The 23,494-nt window shown below is 32.4% G+C and overlaps 1 protein-coding gene across 1 annotated transcript in view; it reads left to right on the top strand.

The window, feature by feature from the left end:
• FBXL17 (F-box and leucine rich repeat protein 17) overlaps positions 1 to 23,494 on the top strand; it is a 307,609-nt gene that overhangs the window by 204,696 nt on the left and 79,419 nt on the right. The window contains exon 7 of the mRNA XM_068666661.1: positions 5,994 to 6,070. Coding sequence (XP_068522762.1) covers positions 5,994 to 6,070 — 77 coding nt within the window. The remainder of the gene's footprint in view (positions 1 to 5,993; positions 6,071 to 23,494) is intronic.

Raw genomic sequence — 23,494 nt, 5'->3', positions numbered from 1 at the left:
AATAGCTGGAGCACACTGCTGATTAATTTATCTGCATAACTCTCTGATTGCAACTTGCTTACATCTGACTAGCTCAGAGCACAAGCAGACGCTGCGGGACTTGTCTGACTTTACCTCTGTAGTTTGTGAGTTCCAGTGTGAAAAAAAATCTTATCTTTTTTTTTCCTGAGCTCTAAGTAGCAAAACTATTTGGTGAACCTAATTTTAAATTACATTGATTTTCTAAAGAATACTGCCCTGCTAATCAGAACTCCATGATTGCCCTAAGATAATTGCTGTTAACTTGTGTAACTACTGACACTTTGCATATTGGTTCTAGATGAAAACTGCTTTTCAAGTTCCATTTGTGCTTTTGATTGAAAGTCTTAGCCTGTTTTGTTGTCTCTGTGATTAATATTGTTTCTTATAGATGCAGTTCTTGATGTTCAAATTAAAAATACATAATTTGAATGTGATTGGAATGTTAAACTGCCAGTAAAAATTTAGTACCAGGATAATTGAAAGAAAAGTAAAAATCATACCTTTCATTAGTGCAAAGTATTAGAAAATATATGTTTTGAAAGAGATTTGTTGTTCATAATGTAAATAAGATAATCAATATAGGAGAATCCCAAATCACATGTAGGTGTCTGTAGGCATGTAAAGTTATCATTTATTTTTATGAGGGTTATAAGGCTTTACAGAACTCTTGGTTATATATTAGTTCTATGCATTCTTGGTTATATATTAGTTCTATATATATATTCAGTTATATGTATAGTTCTATATAGTTCTATATGTATTATTCACTATTTTCCTTCCCATTATTCTTTCTGAGTGCAGAAGGCCTAAGATTACATCCATTTCTTAAAATTCTGCACATGCTTTCTGTGCTAAGAGGTTTTGTTTTCTTGTAGGAGAGAATTGGTTATTATATTGCATTATTACCTTCCATAGGAATTAAGTCATCAAAACCAATGGGTATGAATATTATTTTATATGCAGCTGCTCATCTCTGTCTGAATTTAACCTCTGAAATACTAACTTGTTAGAAGACTTTTTTCTTAGTGAAAGGTCTCTATTTTGCCATTGTATATTTCAGTGTTCTTGTTCTTTCCTAGATTACTTCTTGTTGCCAGTGGTGGTCTTGGTTATGTTTTGAAGAGCGATTTTGAAGTGTTCATTTTTCTGCTTAGAGACAAGCAAATGCAAAGAAGCCCTATAAACAGTCTGATGCTCATTTTTAATCTTACCAATGGAGTGTGTTAATATGTCTCCAACGGTACTTTTCTTTTTATTTTCTTTTTTACACTTTCATCAATTGTGATCTCTTAACCAGTGTATGGCAACTCCAATTAGCTTCACTCAGGGATGAAAAGCATCTCAAACTGTAACAAGGTCTCCCAGGACCACTTATATCATGAATGCTGTAGTCATATTTTCTCATTAGTTCCTTTCAGTTGTCACAAATATGATTTTCCAGTGTTTTTAGAATCCAACCGAAAACATAAAAACTGTATATGTATATGGAAAAGACAATTATTTCCCATAATTCAAAGATCTTTTGAATCTTTTCTTGTACATGGAAGCTTGAATAGTTTAATCCATTAAACTTAAGCAAGTCAAAGAATTTGAGAATAATTGATATAGAAAATAAAAATACTTTTTGAATGACTCTTTTTCTAATTCATCTTATTTTGCTGTTATTTGTATGTTCTTACATTGTGCGTTACAAGGAACATCAGAAACCTTGACTTGTGGATTCATTGCACAGATTTATATGTGGGAACCACCAAGATTATAGGTCTAAATTTGAAGTTATCAGTAACCTTACCTATTTCTCAATCATGCAGTTTAGTTACTTTTGAAGAAGAGATTTGTTTACAGAGGAGCTTTATGCCAGTTATTTTTTACACATTCAAGAAAAAAAAATATATATATATACCTGGTCATGTATACAGAACAAATGGGCAGAGCAGTAAATGCACGTAAATTTCCACAGTTTCTCTAACCCATATTGAGATTTTTTCCTGAAAGTGCTGTAATCTTAGTAACATTGTAGTAAAACCTTTTTCTTGTTGAAATTTGTTTTATTTTTTGAATAGGAAGAGATTTTTAGAAATTATTATAGTAAGCGGATATCTTAGGTTTCTTAGTCTATGAATGTCACTTGAACTTTGCTGGGATGTTGATGTGTTCAACATCAAAGTGGTATGTAAGCTGAAGTTGTCCACAAACATCCGTAAGCTTGTCGCTCTAGTTTGTGTTAGCCTTAGGTAGGTATGTTGTTAGTTTATTCTTTGTCTTTGAAATACTGTTTGATTGGCTTTTTTTTTTTTTTTTCGATGAAATTAGATTCTGCTCTTTCACTTTTTCTTGCTCTGGAAATTTCATAGTGTGTGATATTAATTTCTTACTCTTGGAATCAAATGCAATAAAACTGAATGGCACATCGGTCTATCTGAGAACAGCCTTCATAAAATATCGTGTGGATCTAGGGAAAGCTTGGCATAAAAATTTCTTAGATAATATTTTCAGGTTAAAGGAGTCAGCAATTCCTTCATAAAATAAATATTTCATAATCGCTGCTCTGATGTTTTCATGTCTTATGTGGTTCTAAATAATACTGATTTAGAAAGAAAGAAAGAGATTTTCATTTTGGTCACCTCTTATGCAGGCTTATATATTTTCCAAGCTCAGATTTTAGTCGTATTTCTTTAGCCCTTTAGCTAATGAACCCTTTGCTTATTGTTGGTAATTTATTTTGAGTGTAAAAATTACTTTTCTTACTGTAAGAATGTTTGCATTTTAATAAATCTGGAGGAAAATTTAAGAGAAATACCTGTGTCCCTGTAACTTGCATTACTTCTTGATGTTTCACATATTTCTTATTAAAACTGATATGGTGAGCTGACAAAAATCTGTACAGTCACCTTGAGTTTGGAGACTGAAAAAGGTCTTCTCTGTGCCTTGGCACACAGTTGCTGTTACTGTATCATGTTAGCTCCCTGGCAATAGGAGTTAGACCCAAGATTTTTAGGCTCTATTTTTGCTCACTTTTGTTGTTTGCTAAATATTAGATAAAATTATTTAAAACATATTTTTTGTTGTAAATAATAACTTTGCTTCTCTTATTTACTCGTGTTTTGCTGATGTGTTTAAGATTAGTCTTTTTCTTTACACTGAATTTTATTTTGGTTTAGGACCTTAAAATTGGTATTACAGACATACTTTAAAAGAATTAATACTTTTAAAATTAGTACTTTTTAAAAGCACACACACACACATGCCACCCTAGATTTGCCTAATTCAGAAAAATAGTAAATATGAAGACTTCAAAAAGATAGATATGACAATAACCTGATATAATTTTGATGGATTATAACAACAAAGTTATCATGACTTGATCCTTGCTTTCTGGAAAAGGTTAATATCATTTTGTTCTTTTACCCTTTTTCTTTTCTGTCATGTTTAACAAAGATTAAAAGATTAAAGTAATAAATATACAACTACTCTTATTTTTCCTTCTGTTGTAAAGAAATCAGTTGTTACTAACAATTATGTATTGTCTGGCCCTTTATGCAACAGAGGCATATAAAGTGTTTCTTCTGTCTCTAAGTTAATTTAATGTGTAAATTAATTTACATGTAGATAATCCATAGAAGGAATAATAGAAATTAAAACTGAAATTAGCTTGATTCATGCAGGTTATTGAAGGTTTATAAAGAAATTTATAAATTCAGTATGTCAGCTATATTAAACATTTTTAGTCTCTAAACTAGATGTGTCATTACCTCATTCTTTTAGATGTTAGGCAATTTAACTGTTTAAAAAAAAAAAATGAAATGAAGCAGTCAAAGCTATATTTTTTGCTTTTTTTCTTTTTCTACAGAATGAAACTAGCTGAAGATTGTGAAGTTGTTTTTTGTTTTTGTTTTTGTTTCTGTTTTTGTTTGCATGTGTTTGTGTGTTTGTGTTTTCTCCGGTTGGGAGGAAATAAGCAGTATTTCGTTTAGAATTCAAGAAGAGGATTCAAATCACTCAAGCCATTTGAAAAAAAAAAAAAAAAAAAAAAAGCTTAGAGCTGGCAACATCTGGAGGGATTAAAGGATATGATTATACATTAATTTATATTGCTAATATCAGCAATAAAATCTCATTATAACATTATAATGAACTATTTTCTGGAATAAATAATAATAAAAAATACTCATGGCCAAGTTGATTACTATTAGCCAGAAAACAATGATACAATGATGAGCATCTCTTTAAAGATGATGGATAGGTTTTCTTTGTAGTTTATATTTAAAAACAGTTTTGGTGTAACTTCTAAAGGAAAACAATTGTCATACTTGCTCTTCATAACCTATGAAAATCTGTTTTCCAAGAACAAGCATCTTCTAAATACTGTGCTCAAAAGGTCTTCTGAAAGTTTACAATAACAGTAAAAAAAACATGATTAAAGAAGTCTTTTAGAGGCATAATATTTTATTAGTAGTAGTTATTTTCAATTTTAGATTTTAGAAGGAGAAAGAAGATAGAGGACAAATAGATATAAAGGGTTATGATTAAGTTATTGTATTTTGTAAGCTATAAGAATTAGGTGATTACTTTTAAAACCTAAAATTGGCAGCATGAACAGTAAAATCAGATAGGTAGATAATTTAGTGATAGCAGTGGAGATAAAGGTCCTTGAGGATGTAGGTGTATTTTCTAGAATGTTAAGACAAGTTCAGCAAGAGTCTTTTTTTTCTTTTCTTTTCTTTTTTTTTTCCCAAATGGCAAGTAATTTGATTTTGTGTATAGTAGGAATGTTGATTTAAGAGTCAGAATAGATGATTAGGTAATCAATCTGAAAATTAAATAGTATAGCAAGATCAGATAACAGATAAACAGGATTAGAAGAAATTCTTACAATTTAGCCTATGAAAAACACTTTTTAAAATATTTCTATGCAGAGAAGATAACAATAGGCACCTTACCTATCTAATGAATTGGTGCATTTTATATTAATGGGACTGAAAATATATTTTATGAACTGGTGTTTTGAGTGATGTGCTTTCAACAATGCAGTTGTAAGTAACACGTTAATATAGACTTAATTTTAATTTTGTTATTACTTTCTTGCTTGCAAGAAATCAAAGAATGGGATTAACAAAAAAACTTTTGTGCTTCATTACAAGTGCATCATAGCTGTAGCAAAGCAAACAAATGAGCTGTCTTCTCATCTATACAAGCTACTCTAGATTCATAGAATCATTAGGTTGGTAAAGACCTTCAGTATCACCAAGGTCCAACCATCAACCTAACCTACTGAATCCCATCACTAAACAATGTTCTACATTGCCATGTACATATCACTTAAATATCTGCAGGGATGGGGACTCTACCACTTCCCTAGACATCCTATTCTAATGCTTGACCACCCTCTCCATGAAGAAATTCTTCCTAACGTCCAGCCTAAACCTCCCCTATAGCTTATATACACTGTAACACTGGTGGCATTTCATGACCTGATGAATGCTGACTTCTGCTATAATCACTGAAGAAATGCAAACATTAATTTAAAATTGCATTTTCTTGTAATTTTTCTGCATTACAATGCATTTATAGGTCTTATCTAGAAGAAAACTTAAAGCTCAAATCTTGCAATATAAACTTTCCAAAGTTACACTGTAATACAGAAATGCAAATGAACATATTTCTTATTTTCCAAAGGATTTGTCCATATATATTTCAAGCAACTCACTGTTGAAAAACTTATCTTATGGGAATATTGGTATAAAAGCATTATAAAATAATGTAGTAAATAACGAGAAAAATTATACAGTTCTCCACTGTACTAGTCATTAATGTGCATTCATGCTGTCATATGCATTTTCAGTGAATTGTATGGAATAATTTACAAAACAAAGCAACTGAGGTGCACCACATTAGAGTTGTGGATTGAGCACTTCCTGTTTAATAATTATCTGTTGTCCTTTAACTGTGATTTCACTGTATGTGTCTTTCAGATGTGTGGAGGTGATTGCCAAAGAAGGACGGAACTTGAAGGAACTGTATTTAGTATCGTGTAAGATCACCGACTATGGTATGTAATATACCTGTATCTTTGTTTTTGTGAAGATTAAACTCTATTGTAATTGTATAGGGACTCATGTAAACCTGTTGGAAATGCATAGGTACACATTTTCACAACTTTACCCATGGGAAAATAGGAACTGTATGAAAAATGTTTGATATGCTTATAATATCACACAGAATCACACAGAATCATCTAGATTAGAAGAGACTTCCAAGATCATCTAGTCCAACCTCTGACCTAACACTAACAAGTCCTCCACTAAACCATATCACTAAGCTCTAAATCTAAGCGTCTTTTAGAGACCTCCAGGGATGGTGACTCAACTGCTTTCCTGGACAGCCTATTCCAATGCCTAACAACCCTTTCTGTGTTATGAGATGTGAAAGTCACTATATGTGTATGCTGTAAAGTACTGCTTATCAGAATTGGCAGTTACTGGGCAGACTGAGTATTGTGCTCTTTCAATTGTCCTGAAACCAGACAAGTAGTTGGGGTGAAAATCCAAAAGTCTCTGTGCATTTCTAGATGCTGTGAAACATCCATACACCCTAGCATCTGTATGAATGTGGATTTGTTGCCTATTGCAAGCCATATATGCTAAATGAATATGATGATCCCCTTTAAAACAAAACAAAACAAAAAAAAAAAAAACACTAGAATTTGTATTTAATATAGGAAAAGTTATTAGCACTTAGGTGTGCTTGAAGGTGCTACTTTGTTTTGTTGGTGTTGTGTTTTTTTCAAATAACATACTGATCTCAGCAGAGGCCTTTCTTTCTGTAATGAGCACATATTCTCAAATATCTAACTCCCACTTAGATGCCAAAATTTTGGTAGGATTTACCAACTTTTGTATATTTGAGATGTTCGTCATGAGTTTTCTGATTGTTTCTTGTTTACTCTTTTTTTATTTTAACTTTTTAGCACATACCTTTTATAAAGAATTAATGTGTCAAGTGACAAATTACCTTTCCAGTGGTCACAAATTCATTCCTTTATTCCCCCTTCAGATTTTGCATTATACTGGTGTTAGAATGGGTGTATTCGAAGGTCCACCAGGAGCCTCTCCCTGCACAGCCCGCAGGGGAACTGCTGCTGCCTGCCTGCAGCACCTCCTGCCCTCCTGCTGCACCATGGGGTTCACAGTGCTGTTTCTCACACATTGTCTCACCCCACTCTCCCAGATGCTGTTGCCCAGCAGTTCTTCCCCTTCCATAACTCTGTTCTCCCAGAGCAGCATCTCACACTGACTCAGCTCTGGCAGCAGCAGGTCCCTTTTGGAGCAGCTGGAGCTGGCTCTGCTCTGACATGGGGCAGCTGCTGGGCTCTGCTCACAGAGGCAATCCTTGCAGCCCCCTGCTGTGAAAGCCTGCGATGTAAGCTCAATACAGCACCTCATGTCCTGGGTATTTGAATGTGAGGGAGCATGGACCAGAAGCACCATTTTCTCTGATCTACAGTTCATACTTCCATGCGAATAATAGACTTTTTATGTTGAAAATGCTGGTTTTCTTGCCTTGCTATCACTTTGCCAAGGTGAGTTTGTGATTATGTGATTGGGAAAAATCTGCTGGAATTTCAGGGAGGGGAATTATCTGTAGAACACAAAGTGACAGAGAGTAGAGATGCTTCTTTTCACTGCTATAGGGTCAGAGGTACGGACCTCTGTTGGAAGTGATACTGTCCTTTGTGTATTATAGTTCTCCTAGTTCTGTTTGCTGTCCCTGCTGACTTGGACACCCATATACGGAATATTGTAATGGAAATAATGGAATCCGCATCTTCATGGTCAAAGATTTCTCAGACTGATTTCACCTTTCATTGGCTGCAATTAATGAGAGGAAACCAGGATTTTTCCCAAAGAAGGGAAACATACCCTGACAAACTGATGCAAAGAAACTGAGGATAGGGAAAGTCTTATGGAAAAATGGAGAGAAGGGATATGAAATGTCCAGGACCAGATAGAAAGTGTAAGTTGCGTTTCACAGAATGACATATGAGAGTCTCGGCAACCCTGGTCATGCAAACTGAGCTTCTGTTGACTTTTATGGCTCACCTGTCACTAATGTGTTGGATTCTGTAGTGACTCAACATTATTGCACTCAGTTACTGGGATTTTTAAAAAAAAAAAAAAAAAGTCAATAGTGTTAATATTAGGTTTTACTATTCGTTTAAAAATCAGATTATTTTAATGAGGATCAGCAAGAAATTCAGCCAAGTAGTTGTGATACTGTTTTGATACCATAATTAAGATTAATTATCATTATTATTTTCAGCAGGCCAGTCTCATAATTATGTTCCTCTGTTCATGATACCTGAGAACATGAAATGGACCCTGTATCAAGATAGCATTTATGATTTGTGCTTTGTGAGGAAGTCAAAACTCTGCCTTAGATTAAATTGTGACAGCAAGTGAAAATTTGGTTTACAGTTTGTTGCAGTGTAGAGCCACCTTCACCCATTTCCCTTCTTCCTTTTCCAGTTATTCCATAGTATTTGAGTGGAAGACTTTCTTGCAGTTGTTCATGATGCTGTTAGTTACAGTGCTGTGGGTTCTGTTTGTTGTTGAACTTCATTTATCAAAGCAGTTGCCTCCCTTCTACAAAGGGAAAGGAGCAGCCATTCTCTTCCTCTCTTCCTCGGAGGCTTCCCAAGCCCTCATGTCCTCTACAACTTTGTGGCAAGCAGAGGAAATGAACTCAGAAGCATATGCCTGACTACTTATGGGATCATTTAGGTGGTATCTTTACAAAGACTTAAGTCTCTTACAAAGACTTGCAACTTCACAGTTCAGGCTCCACCAGGAAGTGAATATATATAGTGGCCCATTATCTTTGAGGCCATGACTGAGTAGGAGCATAGAGCCATGTGTAACTGTACTTTTTTGTTTGAAGGGCCTGATACTCCTGAGGTTCTTGCTTTGAAAATAATAATCTTGACACTAACTTTAAATTGTTACTATACATATTTTCACTGAATTTTTGAAGCGTACTTAGGGCTGGTAGCCAGATTCCTTGCAGCTTGATGGAATACAGGTGGGGGATTTCCAAAGCTCTCTGAAACTGTTTCAGTGGTGATTCTACAGTGGTTACCCAGGTATTTTGGTGTTGTGACACGATCACTTCAGAGTTCAACTGGAAAAAGAAAAAAAAGAAAACATATATATGACATATACAATGACATATTATAAGACATAAGACTCCTTTAAGATACAAGAAAATAAAATACTTACAGAAAAAGAAGTTACAACAAAAACTGTAAATTTTGAAATTTTGTCCTGCAATTAATGGAATACATACGTGTGTGTAAGGTGATTTTGCATTCTTTAGGGAAAACTATGAAATGTAATTTTCACTGTCGTATTAATTTCATTCTTTATTATTATAATTTCTACAATAAAGTAGTAAGCAAAATTAACAGACCTGTTTATATGTAGTTAGTATTTAAAAATATTTAAGAATACAAAAATTTGTTTTGGAACCCAACAGGTTTAATTAAAAACTTCTGTGCCTTGATAATATAGGAAGCATTACTTTCTTAGACATGTTGCTGAAAAACATTTTGTTATGTTATTCAGAAAGACAGAAGAGTATTTAAAGAGGACTTTGAAGTATGAGTAGATGCTAAGAGTTACTAACCTCAATAAAACAAAGTATTGCACTGTTTTACACTACATTACAAAAGGTTCGTGTTCGTTTTGCTGAATTCTGAAAACTTTATAGGATTATATTTTTATTTATGATTGTCTAGCATCATTTTCTAAAAATCCAATTTTATTAATGATTTTTGTTAGAATGTAGCATGTTTGAATGTTGAATATCAGTTTAAAGGTTTCTTTACATCCAACGTATTGTTAAATGCTAAATAATCACTAGCATTTACATAGATTGACAGGGGGGTCTGAATTAGTATAATCTCCGAGATAAACACCTGTTTGCCCAAGAACACAGACAGAGTGAAGTCAAAGCTGACATTAGTTCCTCATATCATTTTGCCCTTTTGTTAAACAATCATGAATTAAGCATGGAGTGTCATTGTTATCTTTGAATTTCCTGCCTTTTGTTGATTTGTGTCACAACCATAACATTACTTAAACATAGGGGGTTTTGTATTTAAGCTTTTCCTAAGAACTAGTAAGAAAGCTAGGATTTCTCAGCTGTGGGGAGACTATGTGTCAAATGAATTAGGCTGATGTGGAGACGTATAGCAGTGAGCTAGGGCAGCAATCACACACAGGATTGTGTAACTGTCTTTTCAATTTTATGCCCTAATTCTGGGTTTTATTGATATCCTTAGTGTTGGGAATTTGTTTTAAGTAAATTATTATCTATAAAGTTGGGTGAGGGTGTGTAGTGCTATGGACTCTGAAACACAAAAGTAAGATTTTGTATTCAAAGATGAAAAGAAACTGGCCTATGAAACAGGACCAGATATTTTAAGAACCTGTTCTTGCAAAAATATCTAAGCATAAGTTTACTAAGAAAAAAAGTGGTTTTTTTTTACTAAAAAATAAAAAACTACACTTACTGGTAAAGAAAATGTAAAAGTCTCAAATGTTTTGCTTCAGTGTTACAAAAATAGTCACACCTTTTTGTTTGTTTGTTTGTTTTTTGTCTGTATATGCAGAAAATCATTTCAAGCAAGGTTTAAAACACAGGTTTCCACTATGGGGAAAGAAAAACAAAGAAACAAACAAACAAAAAAAGTTTTCCAGTTTGAATTTGGATGGAAGTGTCTGTAAATCAGTAAATCAGCCTGTAGGGTGAGAAATCACTTAGGAAGTTTCTGAAAAAAAAAAAAAATAAATATCCAAATTTTTATTAATAGAAGTGCAGTTAAAACAGTTTAGGGAATATATTTATCTCATAATGAGTGCTGTCATGTAACCTGCAGAAGATGACAGTTTGTCTTTCTTGAACAATTTCCACTACATAGTAGTTCTAGATTTTGCCTAACTTAAAATTCTTTATTTCTAATTATTAAGCACAGAGCTTTTCAAATGAAATGCTTGGCACAAGGACCTGAAACTAACAGTAGTATCTTACAGATAACTTTAAGACTCTGAATATTGAAAAAGAGTTCATTATACTTCTAGACTTTTTGTTTTCTAAAATTGTGACTATTCCTTTCTCATACTGCTGATTTTTATTTTTTTTTCTCTGAGAGCATTTGCTAAAGCAAAAAAAAAAAAAAGAGTTTCAGAAAACTATAATTGAATTATATCATTTTTATTTTAAAAAATATTAATGGAACATAGCTGTTAAAAATAGATGTCTGGAGGAATAAGTGTTTATGCTAAGTCAAGTCCAATTGCCACAAGATAAAATATTTTTGGAAGTTGTACTTTTTTTAATAACTGGATTCTTTTCTGAGATGTGAGATACACCTCAAATCATGTTAAAATAGTTTTTGAACATGCTGTTAAACTCTGGTTTTTAATAGTATAGGTCACATATGCTATCTATGTAAATATATATATATATATTTCAATTATCAGATGATCAGGTCTTCCTATGAATAGTACAGATAAATCCCATGAGAATGTCTTGAGTTTTCTTTCAGTATTTAGTATTCAGTCTTGTAAATCGCAAAGAATAAGCATACTCTGAGTAATAAAGATTATTTCACTTAGCTTCTCACTTAGATTAGCAATTCTCACTAACGGTTGATCTTGCTAAAACTATACTTTTCCTAATTTTGATTTTTTGTCTTTATGAATTTCATTCTGTTTTAAAAATAACTTCTATTTTGTACAGTGTTATTCAAAAAGAAAATACATGATTTGTGGTGTAAACCCAACACATATGGATAAACAAAATGGAACATAGTAAATGCCCGTTTTGTGTTAAAGAGTTCCTCCTCACACTTGTTTGCAATCTCTTTCTTAATCATTTAAATAATATAGCTTTCATTCTGCCTTTCAAAATTTTTCTGAATTACTGCCATATTCAGTTCCAGGTTTCCCTTGATTATTTTTTTTTCTCAGAACTGATTTCTCCCTTGTTATATTTCCCTATCCTATGCAATTTCTACTGTCTTATAGTCCTTTAATAGCTCAAGGCATGCAAACAGTAATCACACCAAGGACTATGTTCATGCCTGTAGATAAGTGTGCAGATAATCTTCTCAGGATTAGGGCCTCTGTTTTCATCTTTAGTATTTATTTATATTTTCTATATATGTGTGTTTCTGTCTCTGTAATATTATGTCTATTCACTATTTTATTAGCTAATTATATATATAATATTATTTTTATTTTTTAAAAAATATAGAAAGAGATAATATAGAGATAAATATATAGATTATGTATGAATTATAGATAATTTCTAATTATAATTTATAGTTATGTCTAATTATAAATAATGTATAGATTTATTTAGTTACATGTTCACAAACCTGAACTCATTGAAGTAAATTGGCAGGATTTTTAATGCTAAATGCCAAATTTTGAGGTTCTTTTTTATGAGTTCCTTTTCTGTGTCTGGGCAGTGACTTTACTTGTAGTAAGCTGTAGGAATTAAAGAGTAAGTGGAGGATAAGGGATTTGTACCCTGTTGAAAGCATTAATATTACTTCTTTCCTTTGATATGTTCTCTAACAAGTAGTAAAGTGTTTTTGTTTGGTTTTATATTCTTTCAGAATTCTGAAGCAGGTACTTCTTTCTTTTATCTAAACTATTGTAACTGTAAGGATCAGTGAAAGCTTATTCTAGTAGTAGGAACTGACAGTGTTACGGAATTTAACAAATCAACAATCTGCAATATAACTTACTATCTCTTCATCTATTTAGGGCATTACAGTTCATGTTGAGTACAGAGTGAAGATCTGGAGTCTTTTCTTGTGTTTCAGAACTTCTATGCATTTCTTTCTAACTAGGAGAAAAAAAAATCAGAGTATACAGCTTTTGTAAGGACATTTTTCAACATGTATGGCTTCATTTTTTACGTTTTTTGTATTGTTGTAAATTGAAGTGTAGGTATGACTGGTTGTTCATATATACAATCTTGCTTTTTTTTTTTTTTTTTTTCCTATACATACATAAAGGTTCTTGTTAACATTGAAACCAAGAGGAGAGTTATTGGAAAGAAAGACAGAAGTATACTCATGTATTTGAGGATTAGTCTTAGTATCAGAATTCTGATTAGTATCAGAAGACATCTTTAGTTTTGTAAAGAGTGAAGTAAATAGATGACATTAGTCCATTAGTCACTTATCTGGAATTTTCAAGAGTAGTAATTATTAAAAAGAAGCCAAATAAGAATTTTTTCAAAAGTAATTACTGAAGAAAAAAAAAAAAAAAAGGAAGAAGAAAGAAAAAAGAAAAAAAAAAAAGAACACTTGAATAAAGTTTTAGCACTGTATGTGATTCATAACTATGAGAAAACATCTTTTGCATAGGTTTTAAGAATGTCATGAAAATTCCGTGCAGTTTTCTTCAGAAGTTGATTTGGGATACTACTGTGCATCTTCATGACCCTTACAGTGAGATGAATTACAGCAACAGCATATTTCTCAAATAACAGATAGTTGCAAATCCTTTGTCCTTCGGTAGATAATAAAGGTTTTTCTCTTCAAGCAATGAGATGAGAGAAACTTCCCAACTATTTGTTATCATTCTAGATGTTGGATTGTACCCCTTAACCTGTAACCCTTAAAAAGAATGTAGCATACATAATAGCCAGTTGGAGGAAGCTGAATGTAGATACACTTTCGAGTGATCAGGATGCACAGTGCAGAAGCCTATGATTTATACACAGTTTGTTCCCAGGTGGTTGTTCTAAATGTGGAAAGTGGAGTTGTGTTGTTCTTTGTGTTTTGTTTGTCTTGTAGGGAGATACACAGGTATACTGCTGTTTTCATTTAATTTCTTCTGTGGGAAACTTTAACAGTATTTTGGCATGTTATTTTGATTCCTTGGTGACAAACTTGACAGTTGTTTATCCACCATAACAGAAACATTAATTTTGAGCTATTTTATCTTTAGAGGTGCTTCAGTTAATCTTTGAAAAAATTTCTGTGAACCATCACACAATTTTTTTTTCTGATACAAGAATTAAAATGGCCAAAACCTCAGTATATATTTCAAGAAATACATTTTTAGGCTCTTGTTTTATTCATTTACTGTATTTACTGTGTTAGAAAACTATATTATAATATTGAACTTTCATTTGACCCAGGATCTGTTCTCTTGTGATATTTGTATTTCCTGTTTTATATGACCTTTACAAAATAACATAAAGCTTTATTTCGTGTATTGAATGGATCCTCTAGGTGCATCTTTCGTGAGCTACCACACAGTTATTATATCTAAGAATTTATTTGCAACTCAAGACTGATTTAAAGTGCAAACAAATTAGTTACATTTAAGCCATGTAATTATGGTTATTATCACTGGGGGTCCTTACAATTTTTTTTATTTATTTATTTTAATATTGTGTTAACCTCTCAAACTACTAAAGATATGTATTGTCATTTTGTGTTTTTGTCTAATCTTTCATTTCGAACAGCGTCTGCTAATTTCACACTGCGATTCCCAACAGAATATTTGATTTGCAGACAGTGGTAGAAAGACTTGAGAAAAACAACTGTTAAACTTGTATTTAATAGGAGTCTATTTCTTTCTTGGTTAGAATATAATTTAATATAAAAGTTTAAAACATTTAATATTTTCTGGTAAACACTAATAATTATTTGCATTATCTCTTGCTGTGATCTAGTTTTATATATAATTCATTGAACTTTTGAATTCATGTAAAATTTGCCCGTAGACCACTTAATTTATAGAATAGCAATACCGATGTACTTCAATAATAATAATAATAATAATTGTTAGCTGCTTTAAAAATGTTTCTGTAAAACCTAATTCCCTCAGTGGGGAATATGTAAGAGTACCTTTCATAATTCTAAATTTAGAAACAGCATTTGTATCCTTTGTGAGAGAAAACAGAACTCAATGAAAGGAAAAATATTTAACTGAGTCTTTTTGCATTTAATCACATACAATACAAAAGTCTGGTTGATATATGTAATCATGCAAGTAGTAAGTTGCACCATATTTTTAAGTTTCAATGCTGGATTGCAGTTTCACTTTATTTCTTCTAAATTGTAGGAGCCCCTTAATGAACTGTCAAATATATTTTAACAAATTATATTTTAAAATTACCGTGTTACTTCAGTGTTGCCTAAATAAGTGATTATTTTCATCAAGCAGCATCTATAAGGGAGATTTAATTTCGAAGTGCTTAATTATGCTTAACATTTGTTTACAATTCATAGCAAGTAATATTGTTGTTTCAACAAAATTACCAAAACTGTGTTTTTAAAAATGTAATTTTGTGATGTTAGGATTGCCTTTCCATATTCTGTTTTTTAACTTCTCTTGGCTAGTTGTTGAATACCAGTAATACTCAGATTACTGAAGGAAATGCTCATTTTGACCATACCCTAAACATCTTAAAAAATTTTTATCATACACATTATGGGAATGCTATTACAATTATTATAAATTATTATAAATGCTCAAATTAAGACAGAAGTTTCTGTTCATTAATCCTTTCAATAGTTCTGGAATTTCATCAATAGATTGAATACCCAGAAATGTATTTAATTTTTATTTAAATGCCTGAAAGAAAATTACTGGTTATGATATTGATGGTACTTCACTAAAATAGAAACAAAACCAAATGTCTGATATCACAGCAATATGATAAATACTGGCTCACAACCTTGTTTTTTAAATAAAGAAAATGTTGAATGAAAACAATTCAATGGTTAAATGTTTTTAAGAATGAAAAGGAGAATGTGGAAACAATTTCTAAATCTATTGCATCGCTTAATATGAGGTCTTATTCTATCTGCACATGAAAAAATCTGTTATGTCTAAGTATTGCATCTTTGTCCCAATATTTAAATATCAATGTGTAGGGATTGTATCATTTTTTATTCATATTTGTTTCAAACATGTAATTATGAGTCAACAGCAAAAATAGTAAAAAATTTATTAACATGGATTTTAATCAACTTGCATAAGAACAGAGGATGAATCCAAAATATATTTTATGTTAGGTAATGAAGTGGAACGAGTGGTACTTCAGATCTGCATTCTTTTAATTATGGTGACTTGGGGTTAGTTTTTCTATGAAAAAGTATTTGATTTTTATCCACATAATGATGTATATAAAAAAAGTTTATGTTGTCTTTGTTAGCTGCCTCTTTCCACACCACAATACAAAAGAATATGGAAAGTCTTCTGTTACTAATGTAGGGACATCAGCATGACTCACTTCATAAATAGCCTGAAAAGTGAGTAATCTTTGTGCTTTCAAAAATTAATAGATGATCATAAAAATTTTAGTTTGTTCTATTTCTAAGATTAGAAGAGTTTTATATTAAAAAAGAAATGGTCTCGAAGTAGTTTATAATTTATGGATTTTAATTCCTGATAAGTCAAGTGGGATTATTTTAGTGTTTGAAATGTCAAGTATCTTTCCAAAACACTGAGACAAGAAGACTGCTTTATACGCAGTTCTCTGACTAGGTGCCATTGCTCCTATTTTTTAGCTGTATGTATTGAACTGTATTACTTCTAATTATAAAATGCTTAATAAAGCATTTATAAAAATGCTTAACAAAGTCTGTCCGTAAGTATATAGTTAGAGGGTTGCTAATACAAAGGTGAAGACATAAAAATAGGTGAAGGAAATTCTTGAGCTATGTAAGAAAACAAATTTAATGCAATATTTTTATTTTTTTTTTAAATGAGCAATTTGGATTCTCCTATTCATTTTTATATATGTTTTGTAACTGACATAACATAAATGACATAACTTCTGTAATGTCAACTTGTTTAGACACCAAATGTTTGAACATCAGCTGTTAGACATAATGATTCAGTATTTCAAACTTCTAAAAGTTTTCAGAAATCTGTATATATTTTTCTGTTTTTCTTCCAGATCAGTTTTTTTCTTTCCTTTTTTTTTCATTTTGGTTTGATTTGGTTTGTTTTTCAACTTTTTTAAATAGAGTTCATATGGTCCATAACAAACTAAACTACCTTTTAGGAACTTACAAACTTTGTAGTTCTGGTAGTAGTTCTGAAATGCTGAAGAAATTTTCTATACTGCCAAAATGTGAAAGCTCTGAAAGTGTTCCTGAAGTTTTGCGTAAATAATTCTAATATGAAGACATGTTAGCAGTATGTCTCTGCTTCAAGCATGGAAGCATGTATGTTTCTTGATGAAAAGTGTAGGTAGGTCTACATTAGCAATAATAATCTTGTGTTAAATTTGTGTTTAAAAATACTGTAACTCATTTGTATTTAACCAATTCAAGTGGTATTAAGTATCAATTTGTCAACAATGCTAGAAGATCACATTCCCTTACCTGTGTTTTCATAAGAAACTAATTAGTTTTGTGTATCTTGCTTTTCAAGCACCTAATTTAATACAACTTAAATGGGATTTTCCTAATTTAAGTATCTGGCAGATACCTTAGGTTGGCCACAGACACACACAAAAAGGACTCCTAAAATCACTGCTTGCTATTTAAAACATCGCTCTTCACAAATTTAACAAGCAGTGGGGAGACAAAAACGTCAGGAATGAAATCAGAAGTTGTTCATCAGCTTATTTAAGGGTTATAAGAATTTGTCAAACATCCAGATCTTCCTGCATTAGAGATTTAACATGAACATTAGTCAAACTCATTTTTATAACGCAATCAAATAGAAATAGAAATGTTGCTTGGAAGAGACCTCCATGAGTCAGCCTTGCACCCCAGGTGCAGCTGTTACAGGTCTGCTGTAGCTCTGTCTGGCCATTTCTTGAAAACCTCCAGGCTGGTCACATAGGGGAACCCAGAACTGCTGACTATAGAAAGTTATTTGGAGCTAACCTTTTTTTTTTTTTTTTTCCTAAAAGGAAAAACTAACCACAGTAGCACATTTTGGGTTGCACTCCCATTTCTTTGATTTGTACATTTTACTTAAATCCCTTTCATCAATGATAGCTGGTGCGGGTTTTTTGACCTTGGTGTCACTTGCACATGTCAGGAGTACAAGCCTCTGTAATGGAATGACTCTACAGAAGACTTTGTTCTTTCTTTCTGGGCCCACGTGGAGCTGTTTTGATTAGGGCAGGATGGTTATTTTGTGTGTACCAGGAAAGAAGAAAAACAGGTCAGAAAGACAGATCAGCTCTTTATTTTTCCTAGACATGGTTCAACAATTTTTATGTAAACAGAACTTGTTTTCTCTATCGTACTGTGTTCTTGTCAGATAATTAAAAGAGAATTAAGAAACCATTCTGATCAAATATTATTACTGAGAAGGAAAAAAAAAAAAAGGAAGAAAAATCTTGTTTGTCCTTTAATCAATAAATATACAAGTACACCTTGAAACTAAGCTTGCAAGCTAAAGGAACAGCCTGCAAACTAGAGGAAACCTAACTCACAGTGGCCTCTACTCCCCCTGCAATCCATATTCTCCTTGAGCTTATGATTTACGGCCAGTTAGGTTTTGCAAGAGAGGCTAAAAGATGCCCTGACTTTGTAGCCACACAAAATCCTTTTTGTGATCTTACGTGAAGGGGGTTGCTAACAGCTGTGTGTGCACTTGCATTTAGTCATGAATAGATAATCATGCAAAGAAAAAAAATATCTTGACTGAACACTCTTTATATTTGTTCCTTATATAATCACAGATGAAAATATTGGCTTTAGCACACATCTTACAAGGATGTCTTTAAGGGAAAAGAAAGAGGACTGAATAGTACTTTCAAATAATTTTTGACTTTTTTGACTTATTTATAATGTGGTTGAACATTTTGTAAATACAGTACATTATCAGTGAATTTCTTCACACGCATTCTTCATGTGTTTTTAAGCAAAATTACAAGGCTAACTATGTCGTATTTCTGGTAAAATAAAGTACAATTTGATTACTCTCTGCTAATGCATAATACCATTTAATTTGATTGTAGGAGGAGGAAGGTCTCTAATGGAAGGGAAATGGACTGTATAAATTAGGTGCACCCTCTTATATTTACCTCTATTCTTGCAATTGTAAATATTGCTACTGGTGCCAATGTAACAATATTTGAATTGTAAACAATTTTGAGAAATAGAAATGTGCAAGTACAAAACATGATTCAAATTTATAGAGTGCCTGAATCTCATTGAATTATCTAACTGCACTTTGGTATTTAAAAATTAAAACTAGAATGGAATAAAATAAAATAAAATAAAATAAAATAAAATAAAATAAAATAAAATAAAATAAAATAAAATAAAATAAAATAAAATAAAATAAAATAAAATAAAATAAAATAAAATAAAATAGTAATTCTGAAAGCTGTGGAACTAATGGTACAATCCATCACAAAAGTAAACAGTTCTGCAGTTCTTGGAGATTCAAGTAATTATGTTGTTCTTGTGGTAAAATGCATTGTTTCAGATGGCATGCAAAATCCTGTATTTTTTTTTATATTATATTTACACATAGCTCTGAACATGTATGAAATTTCCTATCCACACATCTGTGCTCTGTTCCTTTTATAAGATGCTCATGATTTTCTACTATATTTGCAACTTTGTGTATTGTCACTCACCTGATTACCAAAAATTCCAGTAGTAGAGATTTTGAAGCCCCTCACAGTTTGCAGATAAAAAGTCCATAATCTCGAATCAAGATTTAACAAAGACGCATTTGTGTAGTTCCTATGGGAAGTGGCTTAGAAGTGCACACAGAAAGTTAAGCTTATTACTGTACTTGATAATGGAGCCACTGACAGGTCTTTTGTTGAATGAGAGTTGGTGCACATCAGATTTGTGAAAAATGGAAAGCCTTGTTGGTTTTTTTTGCTGACACAGACTTTAAATCTTGAACATCTGATGATATCACGTAGGGAATAAAAGCAGCTTTAGATGAATTGGAATAAAAGTAAAAGAATTCAAAATAAAACCATTCAGTCATGGCAAATGACATGTGCAGCCAAGATTTAGAGAAAAAATCCTTGTGTTTTTGCTGTCAGCTGGAACCTTGAGCTATTCTGGCACAACAACAAAAAATAAGATCGCGTTTCTTTTTCAAAATTTTAGCTGATGTGTAAAATATTTTCAAATTCTACTACATGGTATACAATGAGAGTATGGCAACTTTCAACTCCTTTGATGAGCTTGATGCATGCTTGCATCAAGCATGGAGATATCAACCTTCATTGTTACATTCCACGTTTTGGAGTGGAAATAAGTGTTAGCTGTGACCGTTTCAAATTCTGGCTGTGCATTGCTGGGTTTCAGTCAGAGTGTATACAGAAAGTATACAGAATGTGACTGTGGGTGCCTTCCTACATAGACTTGTTCTCTTCTCACTTCCCTGACATTTTCATGAGCACAACATAGGTAGTTCTGATCTTCTCCAAAGTTAAAAGCCAAACCACATTTTCTCTGGAGGGCCAGGCAAGACAGCAAGCTTTCTCATAAACTGCCAATAGCTGCTGATGTCCCTTGGTAGTAACAGAGAAGAAGAGCAGTCCAAGGAGTTGGTAACTCCAGCGGTTCAATATGAAGTTAGCTAGCACCTTCAGCCAGAATGTGGTCTGTGACTTGGAGAACTCTGAGATGAGATTTTCAAGAAAAGTAATTCAGGAATAAGGAGTAGCCGGACTGGAAAGCAGTCGTACATTAAAGTGTAGATAATTTGATCTCAGGAGTAGAAAGAATTGCAAGAATGGAGAAGGAGTAAGCAGAATATCTGTTATGAGGTGTGAGAAACACCCATGCTCCTTTACTTGGTTGAAAGAATACACAAACAGGTACGTGCCCTTATCCTTTTCGTTCGCTGCACTGAATGCTAAACTCCTGCCCTGTTCAGCTGCTCTGTTGCTGCTGGAAAGGGAGTCTGTAAGGGTGCTTTCAGTAGGCCCTCACAAATTTACACATTTAAATGTCTTATATGCAGCAAGATTAAAGCCTAAAAACTAGAAAACTTTATAAATTTGGAACAATAATGCTTATATGTATTATATATTCAGAAGTTTCTCTTAAGATCATATTCTTTATGAGACAGGTGTTTCTAAAATTTTGTAAAGAAGAAAAGTTGCAGAGAATTAGATCTATGTTCTAACATGGAATATCTTGATGTCTGATGCATTTTTCATTCATTTGTTTTTTAAAGCTCTGTGTAATAGCAGAATATTTCCTTATTAAGAGAGAGAGAGAGAAAGAGATGTTGGTATTTTTAAAAAATTAGAATATTGTAGACCATGTGGTACAAATACTGACAGGAGGAAAATCGCCACACAGTGGTAGGGTATTGGAGTTACAAATTCATAGAATCAGGCACTTTTTTGAGTTACCAGGTTAAGCTCTTATTTACATTTACATTCATAAATTATTCAGCTACTTCTCCACATTGGGCTTGTTCAGTAGCTTTCTGAGACTATCTTTATAAGGATAAACTGAAAGTTAAAACAGATATCCATCTCTATTTTCTGTTTATAGTGGCATTGCAAACATCAGTTTTACCACATGTTTTTATGCAGTAAGTATATAGAGCAAACATATCTACTGCCTCTCCATGCTTTTTGTGTTGTTTTGTTTTCAAATTATAGTTTCTCTAATTTTCCACTGTTACCTGCAGAAATTTTTCTAAGCTTGTATAGATTTAAATCACTTGTTCATCAGCTATGCCTTATGCCCTTGGGTTCAACTTAATTCATGAAGCAGATGAATCACGAGTTCAAAAATGGCTTCTTTGTGATGAGATACATTTTTTTAAGTTGTTCTTTCTGGGTGCATGCTTATATCTAATTTCTATTTCTAGTACTTAGTACATACGTTTACCTTTTCCAAGTGCCTCTTTTCCATCTTATGTCGTAGTGTGGAGGCATGCAAAGCAAATACTCCAATATTTTAGCTGTTATACCAGGGTGAGAGTGCATCCATGGTTGGGTTTTGTTTCTGTCTACAAAAAGCAATAGGAAAAAAAGGTGTATAGTTCTATTTTAAATATTTACATGTGTATTTCTGAATTAGAATATCAGTAATATGATTAAAATCAGATACAGAATTTGTGGGTTTGGCAAAAACTCTTGGACGTACAATATTTAAACAGATTTGAGAAATATTGTCATCGAGCATTTAAAAACTAGTTTGGAGCTTCTTCTGAGTTTCAGGGTTGATATTTCTAAATCTGTCAGTTTAAAAGTAGAATTAGCTAACAGGCATTTTAAAACACTTCTGTTAGTAGCATCTGAGCTCCAGCAGAGCAATATTGATTGACAAAATATTTGTTGCTCTGTCTAGAATCTTTGGCACCAGTTCTTTGTTCTTATTGAAAAAAGGATAGGCTAAAATTACATAAAACTAAGTTAGGTGGGAAAAATAACTACATTTGTGGTAGGGATACATAATATACTTATGTGTTATGTAATTATGAAACGTATGTGTTATGTAATTATGAAAGTATGGATTGATCTTATAAACTGTAAGTACTCAGAGTGACATTGTAAAAGGAAAATGAAGATCAAAAATAAAAAATGAATGCAAAAGGGATGTGAACGAGAAAGCTCAGAAATTGATCTGTTACTTTAATAGTTTAAATAGGGAGCCAAAAGCTTCCTAGTTCGATTTATGAACAAACAAAAATTTAGTATAGGAAGATGTAGAATATTAGGAAAATCTCTATTGAAAGAAATCTGGGAAATAATTAGCTGGCTGTCAAGGTCCAGGAGATATCTCTTCCGTCCTGTAGGCACACATAAGCTTCAAGCTTCTGGCAGCAAATAAATGGGAAAAATTATGCACAAAATGCATGTCTGCTTTAGACTACAAATTACACACTGACCATTTCAGAAGGAAAAATGGACATAGCTTAATGTAAGAAGCTTTGCAAATGCATTAGTCAGAGAGAAGTTACCAGGATAGGATTGGAAAATACAAACAGCAGAGAGAGGGATTTATTTTCTCTGTTTTGTGGAAATTGGCTTTCTGAAGTTTCACTTTTGGATATCATAGATGACTAGAATTATTTGGGGCTTATCAAATCCCTCTCATCCAGCAAAGTAAGTAAGCATTAGAACCTATGATATTAAGAAGCAGACAATTTTCATTGTGAAAGACCATGATATTTTGTATCTGAAAAAAATATTATTTCTGTTGTTCCAGATGTCAGCTACGCTATATAGGCACAAAAAACAATCATCCGTCCTGCATAAATGCTTCTCTATTGTCTTGAAAACTGATGGCTGTTATTTCTTGCAAAGATATGCATTAATTATCAGGTCAAGACTCCTCCTTTCTGTAACTCTTCAGCTTCCTGCAGAATTGTAACAAAATTAATGATAAAGTAAGCTATTGTGGTTTTCACACTTGAAAGATAAGGCTGCATTAAGTGATGGGATTGGAAGAACCCTGACATTTTTTTCTTTTGTG

The sequence above is a fragment of the Anas acuta genome, chromosome Z (assembly GCF_963932015.1).
Source record: "Anas acuta chromosome Z, bAnaAcu1.1, whole genome shotgun sequence".
Lineage (NCBI taxonomy): Eukaryota > Metazoa > Chordata > Aves > Anseriformes > Anatidae > Anas > Anas acuta.
This window is presented reverse-complemented; position numbering and strand designations above follow the sequence as displayed.